General features: G+C 36.4%; 1 protein-coding gene across 2 annotated transcripts in view; it reads left to right on the top strand.

Annotated features, from left to right (window-relative positions):
- Window positions 1–1,412: 1,412 nt before the first annotated feature.
- PXDC1 (PX domain containing 1) overlaps window positions 1,413–13,143 on the top strand; it is a 196,184-nt gene continuing 184,453 nt past the window's right edge. Inside the window, exon 1 of one of the 2 annotated variants that reach the window (XM_053714683.1) lies at window positions 1,413–1,702. In XM_053714683.1, the coding sequence (XP_053570658.1) occupies window positions 1,579–1,702 (124 nt within the window). In that variant the 5' untranslated portion in view covers window positions 1,413–1,578. Of the gene's footprint in view, window positions 2,442–13,143 lie in introns of both variants that reach the window. The other variant, XM_053714682.1, reaches the window with a different exon arrangement.

Genomic DNA, 13,143 nt, shown 5'->3' with positions numbered 1-13,143 from the left:
AGGTTTATTTGTGTATATGAAGTAGCTGGTTTTGTGCTTTGAAACCACAGCCTATTACAAGGGGTTGAACTTAAGGTAATATCAGATCTCATTATGTTATCACTTTATGTACACAGACTTGCTTCCTTATCTTATATTTGTCTGGAACACCAAAGCTCAATACATAGAGAGAACAATGGAAAATTATCATTTTATTACTTAACTATCATGCCCCCCACTGAGGGTGTAATCTCTTCTGCTGGCTGTGTTTACTTAGGCTTGTCAATAGCATATACGCCAGTATCAAAACTTTCAGTATAGGTTGGGAAACCACAAGCTAAATCAGCTATTTCAAATGCTGAAATATGAGTAAAGGAGCTACTTGCAACCAATTTAATACACTCTAGCAGGTAAAAAGGATCATTGGGAATAATTTAAAGGGGAGAAAGTTTTTGGGTGAACTGTCCCTTTAAGGGGTTAAACAATAAATCATCTGGAGTAGACTGTCCCTTTAAGAGAGATAGATAGACTGTCCCTTTAAGATAGATAGATAGATAGATGATAGATAGATAGATAGATAGATAGACTGTCCCTTTAAGAGAGATAAATAGATATATAGATGAAAGATAGATAGATAGATAGATAGATAGATAGATGATAGAGATAGATAGATGATAGAGATAGATATAGATAGATAGATAGATAGATAGATGATAGATAGATAGATAGATAGATAGATAGATAGATAGATAGATAGATAGAGACAGACTGGAGAAGCTGCTAGTGATAGTGCATTATTGTTTCACTTTAAAGTCAGAGGAGTTATAGCTATGAGAGTGGAAGCAGTCCAGTCTTTCCATTACACTGACTATTGTTTCTTGCACTAAAAAAGTTGATGTAATATTCTTGCTGCTTAGCAACATTTTGTGTTTTCTCTAACAAGTGTCATTTTGGCAAATTATTCTCATATAACTACAATGATTTTTAAAGCAGATTTACATTTCAGTGGAATAAAATGTGTAATTGTTTTATTCTTAATACTTTAGAACTAACTTCTTAGTGTCCCCTTAATTCCTTCACTGACATTGAGATGATTAGATAGATAGATATATAGATATATATATATTATATATATTTCCATGTAGCATAACCATAACCCATATATATGATATGAGAAATCTAAAATGACATATAATTGTTGTATTAAATTTAAGCAACAACACAAAGTTCTAAAGTTCTATTTTCTTTCCTGGTCAAGACCATCAAGTGAGTATTGATAGAGGAAGGGCGATACCCTAATGGTCACACAGAGAGGAGTCTGTGTGTTTAGGGAGGGTGCTGGGGGCGTTGCTCAGGATCCCAGACTCTCCAGCAGCAGAAGCTGCAGCCAGGCATGTGACAGCCCTGAGAGGGGAGTCTGACCTCAGTGTGGAGTGATCAGCATTCCTCACATTGTGGAGCCTGCCCCTCTGAGCGGATACACAGCACTGAAGTTATAGTGGGAGCCCCTGCCTCCTTCTTCCTGTCAGAGCACTGCAGTAAGCAGCATGTGGGAGAGAGGGAGGAGGTACAATACTTTCAGTAACACAAGACATCCAGATGCAAGAGCCAGGGACTGGGAAACAACAAGTTAAGCGGACACGTAGCTCAGCCTGCATCAACTCTCATCCTGTCAGCAGCATCTTGCTCCAATGCAGCTCACCTACCAGCATGACTTTTTATGGTAATGGATACAAACATTGATGGAAAGTTTCTGGTTGGCTATCAACCACTGTAAGAAAAGTTTTTTTTTTTTGCACCAGGATTATTTACTTTAGAAAATTGTGTTTGAATTGATTAAATAAAATCATGCAGATCACGATATCAATTAGATTAGATGTGCTGGGGTGATTTACCTGCTAAGAAGAAGTGAAAGTTACAGGGTAGCTCGGTGCTGCCCTTGCACTGGTGACAGCACTAATCACAATGCAATCGATATGTGTGTTTGTTTAATGTGCACAGATCTAGTTGCCATCTGATAAGCGCTGGAGCTGTGCCAGGCTTTTAGGAACAGTGTGCTCTACTTTGGAATCCTCCAAGTTGGCCACATCTGGGTATTTACACTCATGCCTTGTATACAAGTCTCTTGTTAAAAAAAGAGGGGGTCACACTTAGCTTAGAGTAGTCCCTGCCCCTCTGTTTGGGATGTGGGTGCCAGGGACTGAGGATGGCATCGGCTGTGTTTGAGGGCACCTCCCTGGTGAATATGTTTGTGAAGGACTGCTGGGTGAACGGGATCAGGAGACTTATCATCAACCGGAGAGGGGACGAAGAAGAGTTTTTTGAGATCAGGACCGAGTGGTCAGACAGAAACATTCTGTACTTACACAGGAGTTACTCAGACCTAGGGCGGCTCTTCAAGAGGTTGCTGGAATCTTTCCCTGAGGATCATGGGGAGCTGTCACAGTCCTCATTGCTTAAAGGTTTGTCACTATTTTGTCAACACTCTAAGACATAGTTATATTATATACATCATAATAGTCCATATAGCAAAACCCTTCCTGAGATGACATCCTATGTTGTAGAAGAAGTGTTATTAGTTGTTAACAATTAAGTTTTAATATAATCTTCAAGAAAAAAAGAAATCTATTGCAATTAAAATGAACCTCGACTTTAGCACTGTAGTTCAGGTTGGTCTCTAATAATCTTTTTATTTTCTCAAGCTTTTTTTGCATAGGTCACTTACACAGTTGAGTTGTTCATCACAAAATGTTTATTTTCCCCTCCTGAAATAGTTAAAAAAAAGTGTTATTTAATAATTTACTGTTGGTTTCTTCTTCTTTTTTGGTTTCACTGTTGTGCAAGTCTGAAAAGTTGATTTTGTGGATATTTTAAAGTAAAACATTGGGTTCCTGTCATATAAAGTAAGAGGCCAAGTAATCCTAATCATTTTAAAATGATCGTTGGCCATAATATTTTTCCCTTTGCTGTAACAGTATTAAATATGACAAAATAAACCCTGAGGGCAGGTAAAATTCACCAAGTGAAGTTTATGTCTATTTCCTATTACATGGCCCTAATACTTAAATTATTTTTTTCATCAAACAAAAGGGTACAAAATAAAATGTCTTCAAAAGAAAGTGGGAGTTAGTCATATATGAGTTTAGGTTTGTACATTACTTTCTTAGCCATATTGCATATTTACTGCAAAATGTTCTTTTAGAAATATTTATGTGGCACATTGTTTTGAAGAAATATACTAAATACTTATTATCATTGTTACCACTGGGTGGATAATTTTGGATATCACTTATATTAATTTAGCTCTAAATAAACACAGATTGCCATGAGTTAGCATATGACTCTTTGGATTTATATCTCAAGAATTATTTAGTCTAGAGAACTTAGAAATGACAATGTATGTATATGTTTATGCTTTAAAAGGGGGGGGGGGGCATACAATCTTGTATAATGTACTGGTGTTTTATTTTCCATAAATATCATTTAGGCAATTGTCACTTTCCATATTAGAGGCAGTTTGCTTTGTTGCTATATGCAAACAGTGATTATTCTTTTGTGCCACTATACATGTTAATTATCTCTAGATAGTACATCAGTGCTTGACAAATATGTTCAAAATTAGGAGCCAGTAAGAATATTTAGGAGCCAGGAATATTTTTAGGTGTCAGACAGTTGGATTTGTATATAGATATATGGAGAATAACCCAAAAAGTTAGGAGCCAGGGGTAAAATTCTAGGAGCCAGTGGCTCCCAGGCTCCTGGGTTTGTCGAGCCCTGGTACAATTGGTATATAAAGGGACATTTAATAATAAAATGCTTTAAATTAGAGCATTGATTTTCAAACCTGCTCTCAGGCCTCCCTAACAGGCCATATTTTGAGGATATCGGAACTAGAGAACAGGTGAAATAATCAGCTGATTAGTAAATATGTTATTCTACCAGCTCTCATCCAAGGTAATCCTGAAAACCTGGCCTGTTGGGGAGGCTTAAGGACTGGTTTGAAAACCAGTGAATTAGAGCATTCAATTATTATTTTAAAAATGCATCCCAATAACAAATACTAGTGTATACAACGCTACATAATTTGATGGCATTTTACTAATACATTTTAATAATAATTGAATCCTCTCAAAGTGATTAAACACATAGTTAAAGTAAGTCACTCAGGAGGAGGACATGGTTAATGTGCCAATCAAGAGCAGCGTATGTAACTGCCTATCACCTGCTGTGACCTGTCCAGGGCATCTGATGCAGGACACTCTTATTCTCTTGTGGCATATGAGTTTCCCGAGGGAGCACTAGCCCTCTTGCTCCTTTTAGGGCTAAACAAATACTAAAACTCCCAATGGAATGCCCTGACCCTGCCTATTGGCATGGAAGAGTTGTGAGAACCATAGTCACACTTATCCCCTTAAAAACCTGCCCTGGCACAGCGAAGCGTCTTTTACATGGCAGCCAGCATCAACGCTCTCATCCTTTTCCCTTCATCTAACCGCTTACAGTGCTGGCAGGGGCAGAGTACTGTTTCCTGGTGATTCAGACTGGGCCCATGAAGGTAAGGGTTAGTCAAGGGGTTAAACATTTGCTGCTGCAAGCATGATCATATGAATTCCAAAAATATATATCTACTATTTCTTTTTTATATATATTTGTCAAGCTCTGCTTTAGAATATCAAGCCACACAAAGAAAATTATTTTATCTAATTTATTGATTTGATTTAAGACATTAAAAAAAACCCACTTCCTTATTTTTTTAAATATTCAGAGAGCACCCTGAGGGTGACAGATACTTAAATGAAACGCATTGGCTCTAGTGACCTGTAAGGAGTTAGCACCTGCTAAAGTAAGACAGTTTAGTAACTGACATTTGTTTCTTGGAAAGTTGACAGGTGATTAGACAACTGTATATCTCAGGTGCCGTATATCTCAGGTGAACAGGAAAACATTTTTCCAGGGGCATTTCCAGACAAGTTGTATTCTAATTGGTTGTGACAATCACCTGCAGTATTTTTTGCACAAAAAAGTATTTTTGAGATTTATTTTACCAGAAGTTACCCATTAGTTTTGTTATTCAGATTAAATTTAAAACAAATCAGATTAAAAATAACAATTTCAAACAAATTGAAACTTTGTGTTGAATGCTAAAAAAACATGCAAAGTGTTTATAGAATTCAGGACCACTTTGGTAATTCCTACACATCTGACAGTAAGCAGTGACATTAGATATATCGGTAAACATACATAAAAAGAGAAGGGCTAGATTGCAAATGGTGCAGTAAACTTTTCATGCAGGCAGGTTAGGGCGTGTATAACAAGTTGAAAGTAAATTGTTTACACATTAGCAAAACCCAATGCACAATAACTTCAGGACTTCAGATATCGTGACCGCGTATACTTCTTCTCCCCATATATTTTAATGGAGCATGCCAATAAAAAAACCTAAGACTTACCACTGGCACACTAACCAGACACCGCAGTAGACCTACCTGTCAGTTATTCATATTTTACATTACAATGTTCTTCACATAGAAGAAAATGTTGTTTTTATTTTTAAATGTATATTTCTATATATATGATTATTTTTTGTAAAATATATTTCTGTACCTATATATCTATATGAATATATATACAGGGAGTGCAGAATTATTAGGCAAGTTGTATTTTTGAGGATTAATTTTATTATTGAACAACAACCATGTTCTCAATGAACCCAAAAAACTCATTAATATCAAAGCTGAATATTTTTGGAAGTAGTTTTTAGTTTGTTTTTAGTTTTAGCTATTTTAGGGGGATATCTGTGTGTGCAGGTGACTATTACTGTGCATAATTATTAGGCAACTTAACAAAAAACAAATATATACCCATTTCAATTATTTATTTTTACCAGTGAAACCAATATAACATCTCAACATTCACAAATATACATTTCTGACATTCAAAAACAAAACAAAAACAAATCAGTGACCAATATAGCCACCTTTCTTTGCAAGGACACTCAAAAGCCTGCCATCCATGGATTCTGTCAGTGTTTTGATCTGTTCACCATCAACATTGCGTGCAGCAGCAACCACAGCTTCCCAGACACTGTTCAGAGAGGTGTACTGTTTTCCCTCCTTGTAAATCTCACATTTGATGATGGACCACAGGTTCTCAATGGGGTTCAGATCAGGTGAACAAGGAGGCCATGTCATTAGATTTTCTTCTTTTATACCCTTTCTTGCCAGCCACACTGTGGAGTACTTGGACGCGTGTGATGGAGCATTGTCCTGCATGAAAATCATGTTTTTCTTGAAGGATGCAGACTTCTTCCTGTACCACTGCTTGAAGAAGGTGTCTTCCAGAAACTGGCAGTAGGACTGGGAGTTGAGCTTGACTCCATCCTCAACCCGAAAAGGCCCCACAAGCTCATCTTTGATGATACCAGCCCAAACCAGTACTCCACCTCCACCTTGCTGGCGTCTGAGTCGGACTGGAGCTCTCTGCCCTTTACCAATCCAGCCACAGGCCCATCCATCTGGCCCATCAAGACTCACTCTCATTTCATCAGTCCATAAAACCTTAGAAAAATCAGTCTTGAGATATTTCTTGGCCCAGTCTTGACGTTTCAGCTTGCGTGTCTTGTTCAGTGGTGGTCGTCTTTCAGCCTTTCTTACCTTGGCCATGTCTCTGAGTATTGCACACCTTGTGCTTTTGGGCACTCCAGTGATGTTGCAGCTCTGAAATATGGCCAAACTGGTGGCAAGTGGCATCTTGGCAGCTGCACGCTTGACTTTTCTCAGTTCATGGGCAGTTATTTTGCGCCTTGGTTTTTCCACACGCTTCTTGCGACCCTGTTGACTATTTTGAATGAAACGCTTGATTGTTCGATGATCACGCTTCAGAAGCTTTGCAATTTTAAGAGTGCTGCATCCCTCTGCAAGATATCTCACTATTTTTGACTTTTCTGAGCCTGTCAAGTCCTTCTTTTGACCCATTTTGCCAAAGGAAAGGAAGTTGCCTAATAATTATGCACACCTGATATAGGGTGTTGATGTCATTAGACCACACCCCTTCTCATTACAGAGATGCACATCACCTAATATGCTTAATTGGTAGTAGGCTTTCGAGTCTATACAGCTTGGAGTAAGACAACATGCATAAAGAGGATGATGTGGTCAAAATACTCATTTGCCTAATAATTCTGCACTCCCTGTATACATATATACATATAAATATATACCTATATATATTCAAAAATACATTTTCTACTATGTGAAGAACATTGGATTGTAAAATCTATCTATCTATCTATCTATCTATCTATCTATCTATCTATACATACATACAATATAACCCTTTTCAATTTAAACACCTTGTCAAATACCAAATACCTTTTAACCCTATATTAATAATTTCGTTTTGTATATGAGTTTAACACTTTATTTGAATGTATTTATGTTGCATTTGGTGCACTTTTTTTTTAAACTCTTACACTTTATGCTAGGTCTCCACCTGTGCAAACCCAACGCGCACTAATTTTGTTTCAGCTCAGTCGAACGTGTTTACAAAAATCACTGCTACCTCTAGTGCATTCCTCTGCCTCCATATGTACTATTCATTAAAATGTAATTGGTTAGATATTTGCACATAACAGCTAATTGTAACCAGTAATTCCTGCTAAGTTTTATGCATATTTTTTAGTCTCTTTTACCCATGTTAAAGGGACCTTGTACCGTAAAATGTTCCCTCCTTAAAGTGAAGGTAAACTTTCAAGAATTAGTGCCCAGTTTTTAAAAATACTATTAAAAACAGGGGCACTTTCATTCATGAAAGTTTACATTTCACCCATTTTTTTAAAATACTTACCTTTTCACCAGCCCGTCACAAGCCTCTTCATACGTCAGCAATGGCGTTTCCGGCATCCTCCAATCACGGCTTCCCCCGGGGGAATCATTGCCTGAGGCAACGCCGTGATTGGAGGAAGCCGGTTTCGTCATTGCTGGGTAAGTTGACCAGGAAGAAGCAGGTGGTGGCATCGTTTCAGAACGGCAATCCGGAGTTTCAGAAGAAAAAGGTAAGTATTTTTAAAATACGGTGCAATGTCAATTTTCATGAATAAAAGTGCCCCTGTTTTTAATATGTTTTTAAAAACCGGGCATTTTCACATGAAAATTGACATTCACTTCAAATGTGTTTGCAATGTTGTATTTTACCTGAAGAGTGTATTATATAATTTACAAATAGCTCCATTATCTTTATTTGAAACCACAACCTATACTGAAAATTTCAATACTGCAAAAATAAAAAAGCTATGTTAACAAGAGGCATCAGGAGAAATCCCTAGTAAAGGTTTAGTGAGAGAGAAAGGGTGAAGTATTTTTTAATACAATTAACTTATTGTACAATGAACTGGCCAGATTTTCATGATCTACTAGAGCACAAGTGAAATAATCAACTAACCAGTAACCTTGGTTACTAACCTGCTCTTACCCATCAGCTGATTACTGCCCCTGCACACTTGTTCAGATATACTGAAAATCTGGCCCATTTGTATGCCTTAAATGGACATGAAACCCAAGTGTTTTCTTTCATGAATTAGAAAGCGCATGCATTTTTAACCCTTTTGTGTCAGGGCTAAAGTGCCTACATCGGAACAACTGTTCCGATGTAGACAAATTGAAACCACGCTATCGTGCACACGATCGCAAGATTTCAATTATTGGATCACGTCTAGGGGGGCGTCCCTACAACCCTAGGAATGCCCCCAAGACCGCGATCAAGTCCTGACAGCACAGAAGGCTTCAGGACAGCCGTTAGCTATGACGTTCTATTCCGTCATAACGGGTTTAAAGCCCAGTCTAATTATGACGGAATAGAACGGCATAACAGCTTTAAAAGGTTAAACAACTTTCCAATTTACTTCTATTATCTTATTTGTTTTATTCTCCTGATATCCTTTGTTGTAAAGCAAATATAAATAGGCTTAGTAGCTGCTGATTGGTGGCTGCACATAGATGCCTCGTGTGATTGGCTCACCCATGTGCATTGCTACTTCTTCAAAAAAGATATCTAAAGAATGAAGCAAATTAAACAATAGAAGTAAATTAAAATGTTGTTTAAAATTGAATTCTCTATCTGAATCATGAAAGAAACATTTGGGGTTTCATGTCCCTTTAAGGACTGGAGTTGAAAAATACTGCAGTAATTCTCAATTGGTGGCCTACAAGCCAGCAGAATTTTTTTTTAAATTATATTCTGCAGCAGGCGGTACAGTCAACAAGATGACCTCTAACCTCAGTCACTTCCTATATCATGTCATGTTTGTGCCAGACAGACAGCTATCGCTAGGAGCAAGCACAAAATAACGTGAAGTTGTACCACCTGTCATAAAATAAATAGCCTTACAATACTGAAATTAAAAGGTAAAGTATAATTTAAAGAGGCAAGGCATGCTTAAAGGGACAGTAAAGTCAAAATAAGACATTCATGATTTAGACAGAGCATACCATTTTAAACAACATTCCAATTTACTTCTATTCTATAATTTGCTTCCTTCTCGTGTTATCCTTGGCTGAAAGGTTTATTTAGGTACGCTAAGGAGAAGCAAAGAACCTAGGTTCTAGCTGCTAATTGTTGGCTGCATATATACACCAATTGTAATTGGCTCACCCATGTGTTCAGTTACAAACCAGTAGTGCTTTTGTTTGTTTTTCAATGTTTAAAATTGTATGTTCTACCTAAATTATGAAAGAAAATGTTGCTGTCTCATGTCCCTTTAAAGGCAAACAGTAATAATATGAGGTAATATATTTACTGTTGTTTGCATTGGTCAGGACTTGCCCAGGAGAACATGCTTAACTATGTCTTTAACTCCTTTGTCTATGATTAAGGTCATACAATGGCCGAAATGCGCCAGAACATGCAACTTGTAAGCTATTTTAGCAGCTATCAAACTTTTTTTTTTATTACTTTTTAAGTTTTAGTTTTTATGGCACACACCCCTTATTGTGTGGATATGTGACAAGCTCCCTTCTTGACCTCTATGCTATGTTCTAATTTCTACAAGGAGGTTTCTCATTCTAATTGTGTGTTTGGACTCCTAGTAGGAGGTTATATTGGTGCGGTTTTGGTAGTGTCTGGTACAGTAAAGAGGTGTGTAGCTTAGGTGGGAGGTGTAATTCACTCTGCCGCTCAGGCTTCAGTTGCGATGAGCCGTTTTCCCCACAGAAATCTGCACTTCGGTTTTGCTATCTATAGTGAGCTCCAGGTATGTTTCTCCTGCTACTCACTTTATTCTGACACCATCCTCCAGTATCTTAATGAACTGCCTTAATTACCTTCAGGACACTACCGTTACTATCGAACCTTGAACTCAGGAAGATATTTGAGCACATATCCAGCTGATTTTGGGATGAAGTGAACTGTGTAATTTGCTTAGTGCCGGACTATATTTTCCTGTACCTTCTCATGCTTCTGTGTTTTTTTACCAGTAACATTTTGCATCTGCTGATGGTCATTTCTTGTGTGTATGTTATATTTGGATGTCACTTTGTAACTAAGAAATTTATTTTTCAATTGATTTTGAGTGCAATTTGGCCATTATTTGGGATGGTTTTATATATATATATTGTATATATATATATATATATATATATATATATATATATATACTGTATATATATATTATTATTATTAGTTTTATTATTATTTAGCTTACTAATAAAATTGGTATTTTTAGCTGATCTCAGTTTTTCTTTTGTTTAACATAAAATAAATAGAATTAAAAGTTCTATTTCAGCTTAAAAACTTAAGTTTATGGATGGTTTTATATAATGAAGCTAATTACTGTAACATATTTTTCCCAAAAAGATGGCAATTGTTTAAAGGGACAGTAAATTCAAAATTTAACTTAAATGGATAGGATAGAACATGAAATTATAAACAACTTATGAATTTACTTTTGTTATGAAATTTGCTTAGTACTCTTGGCATCTTTTTTTAAAGAGTAATCCTAGGTGAGGTCAGGAGCTGCACTTGTTTCTAGACATCTGACAGCAGTGTTTGCAACAATGTTTATAGCAATGCAATGCATAGTTGCAAACACAGGTGCCATTGAGTGCTACAGACGTGAATTTTTTTAGTTGAAATGTTTTTTATTATCATCTCACAGATAACACAACAGTTTTAAAACAATAAACAATAGATTATATGCAACATCTCACAGATAACACAACAGTTTTAAAACAATAAACAATAGATTATATGCAACATCTCACAGATAACACAACAGTTTTAAAACAATAAACAATAGATTATATGCAACATCTCACAGATAACACAACAGTTTTAAAACAATAAACAATAGATTATATGCAACATCTCACAGATAACACAACAGTTTTAAAACAATAAACAATAGATTATATGCAACATCTCACAATCATTTGTCTTACAAAGAAATTACAACACCTCTGGTGATGTTACAGCTGATCGTTTTATGAGATATGAAAAACTGAACTCAGAGGGTGTCTACGTTTCAGCAGTCTGAGGGATGAGAGTTACATATTGACCCAACAACGTCTCTGATCAAACCCAATGTCTTTTGGTATGTCAGGAAAATAGATTCTCTTCAAGATATTGTTCTGTATTATTATATATTACTTCTCAAACAGGAAAAAAAAACCATTTTGTTACATGGAAAAACACAGCATGACCATAAAATAAAAAAATAAATAAAAACATTTCAATGATGAAATTAAGAACAGGAATATAGGCTTGTTTCATATGTGGACATCTGCAAAACTTTCAGGATTTTATATTAGGTAATTGGGGTATCAAATGAATCTCGCTAAGAAGTATCATGAGTATTGCTAACTAAGAAATGACACAATTAATTCAGCTCCATTTCCAACCTGTGCCTCTTGTATTTGCGGGAGATAGTATTAGATCTCATCTAGTGCTTGCCCCCTCATAATCCAAATAAACCATATTTAGTGGAAGGGAGTGGTATTGCCTTGGATCCAAGATGCATGTTCTAACATAGCATATGTTTTATGGATTTTCTCCAATATTTCAGACCATGTAGGGACTCCCATCTTCCTGTGTCTAGCAATACTAATTCTAGTGGCTGTGCAAGTGATTCTGATAAACTTATTTATAGCTGTATTATATGGCTTTATATATTCATTCAGCAAGGCTTGGGATGTCGTCAAGTTTATATGCTCCGATAGAAATTTACTTAGAGGGGTGAAAAGCTGAGACCAGATCTGTTACATCCTGTATAGCAGTTTTTATTAGATCCTGGGTAAAAAAAATGTATGGGAGTTAGATACCATCTAAATGTAGTTTTTATGCAGTTTTCCTTAAAGTCCGCACCAATTAGTCCCTTGTTTGAATTATAAAAGATGAGATCCCATTCGTCCTTCAGATATACCCTGCCAATGTCTTTTTCTCACTAGTGGTGGTTCAGTATCGTGTTTAGCTTGTTGAATGGCTAGATATATCTGAGAGATTGTTTGTTTCTCCTATCAGTGCTACAAATACGTTCTAAAGCTGTAAACCGTTAAGGAGTGTAGTGAGGGTAGTGCTTGGATATGGCTGAAGTTACTTGGAGATATAGAAACGAATGCAGTGGGTCAATTTTATCTTGTAACTGGTTGAATGAAAATGACCGTTCCCCCGGCCATATCATCAGCTACTCCATATAGTCCTTTGTTCTCCCATTTACTTATTTTCTTGCATGTGCACTCTTTTAAAGGGACATGAAACCCCATTTTCCTTCTCCCATGATTCAGGTAGATCATGCAGTTTTAAGCAACTTCTAATTTACTTCTGCTATACAATTTTCTTTCTTATCTTGGTATCTTTTGTTGAAAAGCAGGGATATAAGCTCAGGAGCGTGCATGTGTCCCAAGCACTATAATTCAGCAGTTTTGTAAGAATGTTATCCATTTGCAAGAGCACTAGACATTTCCTGCCATTTAGTGCCCCTGACACCTACCATTGGAACCAAGCAAATTTGATAATAAGTAAACTGGAAACTTTGTTTTTTTAAATTTTAGGCTCTGTCAGAATCACAAAAGAAAATTTTTGGGTTTCTTATACCTTTAAACTAATTTTAGCCTACCTAGGTTTACTCTTCAACAAAGGATACCAATAGAACAAAGCACATTTGATTATTGAAGT

Source organism: Bombina bombina, chromosome 5 (genome assembly GCF_027579735.1).
Source record: "Bombina bombina isolate aBomBom1 chromosome 5, aBomBom1.pri, whole genome shotgun sequence".
In the NCBI taxonomy this organism is placed as follows: Eukaryota; Metazoa; Chordata; class Amphibia; order Anura; family Bombinatoridae; genus Bombina; species Bombina bombina.
This window is presented reverse-complemented; position numbering and strand designations above follow the sequence as displayed.